Source organism: Microcebus murinus, chromosome 17 (genome assembly GCF_040939455.1).
Source record: "Microcebus murinus isolate Inina chromosome 17, M.murinus_Inina_mat1.0, whole genome shotgun sequence".
In the NCBI taxonomy this organism is placed as follows: domain Eukaryota; kingdom Metazoa; phylum Chordata; class Mammalia; order Primates; family Cheirogaleidae; genus Microcebus; species Microcebus murinus.
The window spans coordinates 14,718,902-14,726,975 of NC_134120.1; the positions used below are offsets into that span (position 1 = coordinate 14,718,902).

The 8,074-nt window shown below is 37.2% G+C and overlaps 1 protein-coding gene across 1 annotated transcript; it reads left to right on the forward strand.

The window, feature by feature from the left end:
* Nucleotides 1–4,451: 4,451 nt before the first annotated feature.
* LOC142861615 (small ribosomal subunit protein uS8-like) lies at nucleotides 4,452–4,919 on the forward strand. The gene has a single exon (XM_075993761.1). The coding sequence runs from the start codon at nucleotides 4,473–4,475 to the stop codon at nucleotides 4,863–4,865; it is 393 nt and encodes a 130-aa protein (XP_075849876.1). The 5' UTR covers nucleotides 4,452–4,472; the 3' UTR covers nucleotides 4,866–4,919.
* Nucleotides 4,920–8,074: the final 3,155 nt, after the last annotated feature.

Genomic DNA, 8,074 nt, shown 5'->3' on the forward strand with positions numbered 1-8,074 from the left:
GAGTTGACCTTTCCCTGTGCTATTGCTAGAGAAGGGAAGACCTTGGCATTCCGCAATATAATAAATGTGCCTGTGGCTTAAAAAAAGAACAAAAATAAAGTACTTCAATTGGAGATTTAAGTAATTCAGTCCAAGAACATAGATTTCTGATGATCTAATTTAATATAGGGTTTGAGCTCAGAGAACCCAGAATTATGGTATTACTCCTTTTGGTACTCACTGGCCTATTGAGAATGATATTAATAATGAAAATCAAGTATTTATTAGACCATTACTATGTGTCAAATCCTGTGCTAAGGTCTTTACATGTATTGCCTCACAACAACCAATGAAATACATATATTATTATGCCCATTTCATTCACAAAGAAACTGAGGCTTAGAGAGGTTAAATAATTCATCCAAATGACACAACTAGTAAGTTGCACAGCCTAGATTTGTAGAAAAATTATATGAGACTACTGAACCTAGGTATTTGACTGCTACTTTTTCATCCCCCCAAAAAACTCACAATTGTGCAAAATTGCACATACATTTTCATAAGTTTCACAGATCCTCATTTACTACTTCCTACTATATGAATATGGTCAGTCTAACCCAACAGCATCCTTAAGTAGCAACAGTACTAACTAGGTTTTCAATGGAACTAAATAGTAGATAATGCAAAACTGAGAATTTTATAATGACCAACATCAAATCCTGCCTTCCCTGCACATACATACCATTCCACACTAAGAGAGAGGTTGATTTCACCTTCACCGGAAAGAGACTTCCCTGGAATTAGACTATGTTGACCAATACAATGTGATGGAAATGACCTTCTGAAAGATGTACTTGCCTTAAGAAGCAGGCATTTTTCACACACATTCGCTTGGAATCTAGCCACTATGTTATGACAAGACCAAGCCAAAAAGAACAGGCACACGGAGAAGAAGCAAAGTGCTCCAATAAACAGCCAACACCAACTAACAGTCATGTGAGTGATCAACTTTGGATATTCCAGCCCAGGAGAGCCATCAGATAGCTCCAGTGCCAGGGATCATTACATAGAGCACTTCACAGTCGAGCCTAGCCAACATGCAGTGTTGAGAAATGATTAAGTAGTTGCTGTTTTAAGCCACTAAGCCATTAGGTATGTTTGTGCAGAAGTAGGTAACTGAAACAGAATCTAAAGGTAGGTCTTTTATCTTGCAGTGCTATTGATTAGGAAGAAATCTACACACAATATATTAGCTATAAGACATTTAAATGGCAAAGTTCCCATGTTGCTATAAAACCAAATAATTTGATTTGTTGTCTTACGTAAATGAAAAGCCTGATGGAGAACATGTAAAACCGTCCTAGACATGCTGCTTTGAATCTTTTCCAATGCTTAAAATGTGTGCTTTGTGAAAATAAATATTTGCTATGGCAGGAAGCCATACATTCAATTCTTCTAAAAACTGCACTGAGTTATGAAATAAAATCTATAATTAAGGAGATCTGGGACACAACCCTGTTTATAACACTTTGTTCTGGAATTTCAGCTGCGAGGCTCTGTCCCTTTTCACTCTGGTTGTCATGGTAGTATTGCACTGAAACCTTTGGAGTACTTGAGTCCTAGAATACAAATCAGGATCATCAAGGTTGGCACAGAGGAGGTTCTTATCTAAGAAAACAAAGATCAATACATTCTAAAATTAATCTTCAACTCACCTTAAGGAATCAAAGATCAATAAACTCTAAGGAATTAAAGATAACTTTAAATTTATTTTAATAAGAAATGTTTAAGAAATCAAAGACCAATTAATCTTACACTAGGCTTTTCTCAATTAAATGAAACACAGCAAATCAAAACTGTAATAGCAAAATATCCATGACCAAAATCAGCTTGTTCCTCATTTAGGATATTAGATTGGGAGTCCCAGATCTACCGTTTATTGAAAATAAAGCCAGACTACACATGTGAGAGGATATATAGAAGACTGATAGGTCTGTAATTTAGAAAAGAGAACATCATTGTTTCCTATTGTCTTTAATATGCTTCTGTAAAACAACTAATCAAAATTACTTTGCATTCCATGACAACACAGAAGTTGGTAAAAAATCTAAAACAAGTTAAATGACAGACAAAAACAATGTTGGAAATCAAATTTTGTCATAGCTATTAACTATGATCAAATTTGGATAGCAACCATTAATACTATTTTTTCTCTATTTGTTTACTCAACCAACATTCATTGAGCCATAATACATGGTGAGGTCTCAGAAATGAAAAAGTCAAACTCTCTGATTGAACCAGATTTTAATAGGGTATGAGAAGATAGGAATAGAGAAATGCTTCAGAAATCTGGCAAAAGGGATGGAGTAGGTAGCTATCCTCAGATAAGTTTAAGAATTCTTCACAGAGGAATCATTGTTTTTCTTTGATCTTATTCTTAAAGGACAAGTACTTTCATCTTGAAAAGCAAGGGCATTCCAGAAAAAGAGAACAGCACATACAAAGAAAATCCCCTTGGAGCAGTGAGGAAGGAGGATTCACTAAAGAGCAAACTTGAGTTGAGACAGCAGGACAGAGACAGGCGGGGGGGGGGGGGGGGGGGGAGAGACCCAGGAGAAAGGGAGATAGAGAAAGAAAGAAATGGGAAGGAGCAAACTAGAAATAGAGATATGAAGAGGAAGAGAGAGAAAGAGAGGAGCAGAGACAAAGATACTGAGAGTGGGAGAGAACATAAATACAGGTTTCCAAAACACTAATGGAATCTTTGGGAGAACAGCACTTGCTTGATGAATTATCTACTGCAGATTGTCGTTATTCCAGTTAATATTATGTTGTGTATAAAATTAAAAGATTCAAAAACAAGAGGTTGTCAAAACTATGCTGAACAGTTTTCTTAAAACCATAGAGCTAGGCTAGTTCAGCTGCAAAAAGAGAAACTACAAATTGGAGGAGGTTAAGGAGGAAAGATAAGCCAGAATTCCTAATGAAATAATAAAAACAAATTAATGACATTTATAATGTGTTCTTGATACAATATTACAAAAATATTGCATTACAAATACAATATTAAAATATATTGCATTATAAATAGAACAATGCAATATTATAAATGGTAATACTGAATTAAAATTGTAATACATTACAAATGGCAATGTTGAATATTATAAAATAAAATAATATAATATTACAAATGCCACAGTTTTAAATATAGGACTGCCATTTCATTCTTTTTGCAAGTCTTATGAATTAGGGAATTACGTTGGAAAACAAATCTTTTTGCTTCCCTTACAGGTGCTGCAAGATAAACTAGAACTTTACAGCATTAGTTCTCTAAAGCTTGAAAACCCCATGACATGAGAATATGTAACTTTTCTACAGCAAATCGTAACAAAAGGAGAAGAAATAGATCATTTGTTATTGTTATTGTGTCAATGTGCAAAGAGTAAATTAGGAATCTGAGATCTCTCCCAGTGTGTTCTAAGTGTCTGTGGGTTTCTCATCTCCTCACAGGGATTTCACACAATGAAAGCATGCAGTTACCACCACTCTTCATTTCTTTTTATGCTTTTGAAAGCACAAGGTAATTCCAAACAACATAAATTGTAAAATTTATATTGAAATAGAAACATCAGAAAATACTTTCAGGTAAAAGGGGGACTGACTACAGGAGCAAGAAAAAGAGACATCTCACTGTCTATCAGTTTGATAATCTAGGAGAGAGAAGCCGGGGTGTAAATTAAGGCAGCATGAGGGGAAGTGCAGAGGATGGACAGACACAAGCAATGTCGAAAAGACAGGACTGGATGGCTTAGCGGTTGGTTGGAACTGGGAATTATGGGGACAAGGAGCAGTCAAAAGTTATTCCCAGAACTCAATTTGAGTGAAGCCAAATAGAACCTATTTAAATTCTTAGTTAGATCATGTCCTTTCTCTCTCAGGGTCCTGACCTCATCTCCTAATACTCCCCCTTTCACTCTATGGAGTGCTGGCCACACTGGCATCCTTGCCATTCCTCCAATGGATCAAGCATGCCTCAGGTTTTACACTGGTGATCTCCAAAGCCTGGAATGTTTCTCCCTCAAGTATCTGTTTCACTAAACTCCCTCACTACCTCGAAGTGTTTGTTTAAATGTTAACTTTTCAATAAGACCTCTATCACTCTTGTTAAATGTCAACCCCCCAGCTCTCCCAATTCACCTATCCCTGCTTTATTTTTAATAGCCCTTATCATATTCTACTAAATAGATAATTTAATCTTATGTATCATGCTTGTTTTCCATCATCTTGCTGAGGTTAATCTTGAAAGAGGAAAGAAAATGTGGTAGACGGGATAAATTTTATAGTTCACTTTTTAACAAGATGAGCTTGTGGTGTCCATGGGCGTCTAGATGGAAATACTCAGTGAGCAGTTGGATATAGTGGTCTGGAACTTACTGGAAATGTATGGAGTTAAAAGTTAGAATTCGTTTCCGCCATCTTTCCGTGCCGCCATAATGGTGCGCATGAATGTCCTGGCTGATGCTCTTAAGAGCATCAACAATGCCGAAAAGAGAGGCAAACGCCAGGTTCTTATAAGGCCGTGCTCCAAAGTCATTGTCCAGTTTCTAACTGTGATGATGAAGCATGGTTACATTGGCGAATTTGAAATCATTGATGATCACAGAGCTGGGAAAATTGTTGTGAACCTCACAGGCAGGTTAAACAAGTGTGGAGTGATCAGTCCCAGATTTGATGTGCAACTCAAAGATCTAGAAAAATGGCAGAATAATCTGCTCCCATCCCGCCAGTTTGGTTTCATTGTATTGACAACTTCAGCTGGCATCATGGACCATGAAGAAGCAAGAAGAAAACACACAGGAGGGAAAATTCTGGGATTCTTTTTCTAGGGATGTAATACATACTTACAAATAAAATGCCTCAGTGGAAAAAAAAAAAAAAAAGTTAGAATTCATCAACGTGCAGATTTAAGCCAGGGGTGTGAGTAATATCATTCACAAAAGCATGTGCTTTTCCAGTAAGAATTCTGGAGAACAGACAAAAGAAACTCTGTTTATTTTAAACAGAAAAAGGAACTTATTGAGCATGTATTAAGTACTTACCAACATGACTAGAGGTTGCAAAACCAGAATTGGAAAGTGGGCAGGAAGCTAGAGGACTACAGAGGCCCAAGAAACAGGGAAGTATAATGATCCTTTAGCATTACCAGATACTGATGCAAAAATATAACACTGCCCTTGCCCCTGTTTACCACCTCCAGCACTGAAAATTAACCGTCACTATTCGTCCAGCTTATACCACTTATTCAGAGACCCAAAATGAAGCATGAAGTTTGCTATATCTAGGTCACTTGTCCTTGCCCTGGCCTCTGGTATGTAGGCAAAGGGAATATCCTCTTCATCCCTGTCTTCCACCATTATTCATAAAAATGAGGATTTCCCCAAGCAAGAAGGTGGTTTGAAGGCTGAGTTGCCATATAAATCCTACACACATCTACCCCAAGGCATAAAATGAAAAGAGTAAGAAGCATGGGAGGCCAAAGATGCAAATCTGGTGCTGACTACATTGCAAAGACAAGTGGAGGCATAGGGGCCTGTGATGAAGTCTTAGAAAGAACGGTATATAAAATTGGGAAGTAAACAAGAGAAAAGGATTAACGTAGGAAAAAAGAAATAACTTCAAGAAGTAGTCAACAATTGCAAATGCCATAGGGAGTTCAAGGAAGATAAATACTGGGAAGTGATTGTTAGATTTCTCTTTATAAGAAAAGTTTCAGTGGAATAAATACAAACAGAAATCAGAATTCAATGGTCCAAGAAGTAAAAAGGATGTAAAGAAAAGACAATGAATGTAAACATCAAGAAGTTTTCTATCTTTCATCTTGATCTTGATGCCCGTCATGGTCAATTGCACCTTAAATTCCTGACTCCTTTGTTCAAGTGTGTTTCTGAAACAAAAACTCTGCACCACACTACATCAAGCAAACATCATCTCTCCTGCTATTGTCTGAATATCTGTGTCCCCCCAAAAATTCCCATGTTGAAAATCTAATGACCAAGGTGATAGTATTAGGAGGTGAAGCTTTTAAGAGGTGATTAGATCACAACAGTGGAGCCCTTTGATTGGGATTAGTGCCATGACAAAAGAGATGCTGAGGACTAGCTGGTCTCTTTCACCATGTGCAGACACAGCAAGAAGATGCCATGTATGAACCAGGAAGAGTATCTCACCAGACACCAAATATGCCAGCAACTTGCTCTTGGACTTACCAGCTTCCAAAACTGTGAGAAACATGTGTTTGTTTATAAGTCACCCATTTTACAGCATTGTGTTATAGCAGCCCAGGTGGACTACAAGACCTTCTGATTGTCATCAATTTAACTTCCACAACCAAATGATTCTTTTGTTTAGACAGAGGATGTGTAGATACTATTGACAAAAAGGAATAAAGTCCCCACTCAAGTGCAATTGTTCCCTAAATGTCCAAATTAATAACTCTTTGATTATACTTTGGAGAGGTCACAACCTTCAGCAAATAGAGTTCATAATAACATACAATAATGTATGTACAGTTGACCCTTAATCAGTAAGGGTTTGAATGATGCAGGTCCACTTATATATGGATTTTCTTCTGCCTTTGCCACCTCTGAGACAGCAAAACCAAGCCCTTTTCTTCCTCCTCCACCTCAGCCTACTTATTGTGAGACGGTTGAGAAAGAAGACTTTTATGATAATTCCACTTTCATTTATTGAATAGTAAATATATTGTCTCTTCCTTTTGATTTTTATAATAACATCTTTTCTCTAGCCCACTTTATTGTAAGAATACAGTATATAATACATATAATGTTTAAAATTGTGTTAATCAACTATTTGTGTTATTGGTAAGGCTTCCAGTCTAAAGTAGACTATTAGTAGTTAAGTTTTAGGGGTTGACTCCAAGCTTTGGGGTTGACATGGATTTTAAGATGTTTGATGTTTTTAATTCCCCATTGTTCAAGGGTCAACTATATATATGAATAATGCAAAAGCTTTAAATTTTTCTTTAAAACATTGTCTTCTCCTAGGCTGGGCGCGGTGGCTCATGCCTGTAATCCTAGCACTCTGGGAGGCCAAGGCGGGTGGATTGCTCCAGGTCAGGAGTTCGAAACCAGCCTGAGCAAGAGTGAGACCCCCCATCTCTACTATAAATAGGAAGAAATTAATTGGCCAACTAAAATATATAGAAAAAATTAGGCGGGCATGGTAGCTCATGCCTATAGTCCCAGCTACTCGGGAGGCTGAGGCAGTAGGATTGCTTGAGCCCAGGAGTTTGAGGTTGCTGTGAGCTAGGCTGATGCCACAGCACTTACTCTAGCTTGGGCAACAAAGTGAGACTCTATCTCAAAAAAAAAAAATTAAAAAAAAGAACAAAAACATTGTCTTTAAACTGTAAAGTAATGATTTGTGTTTCTGTAGCATATCTCATTTCTCTAAATCAAGAACTCATTAGCAGAATTTTGTACTAATTTCATTTGTGTTTTTATTCAACCAATAAAAACGCAAATTAAGGCCCGGCGCGGTGGCTCACGCCTGTAATCCTAGCACTTTGGGAGGCCGAGGCGGGCGGATTGCTCAAGGTCAGGAGTTCGAAACCAGCCTGGGCAAGACCCCGTCTCTACCAAAAATAGAAAGAAATTAATTGACCAACTAAAAATATATATACAAAAAAAAAATTAGCCGGGCATAGTGGCACATGCCTGTAGTCCCAGCTACTCGGGAGGCTGCTGAGCCTAGGAGATTGAGGTTGCTGTGAGCCAGGCTGACGCCATGGCACTCACTCTAGCCTGGGGCAACAAATTGAGACTCTGTCTCAAAAAAAAAAAAAAAAAAACGCAAATTAATGTTCAGAATGTCCTTGGCAATTGAGAGACTAATTTACGTATGCCTTAAATTATAAAACAGCAGTAAATTTAAAGATCAAAAGAAATTAAAATGATAACTTCTTAATGCAAAAATTGAATATTCAAAGCCAAGTTGTAAAACCATTAAAATATTACATTTTATACCTATTACACTCTTATGGGAGTTTATTATTACTAAAAATGCCCTCTATATT

What these genes read in the sequence shown, in the direction of transcription:
- LOC142861615 (XM_075993761.1), top strand. Translation starts at nt 4,473, where the DNA reads ATGGTGCGCATGAATGTCCTGGCTGATGCTCTTAAGAGCATCAACAAT.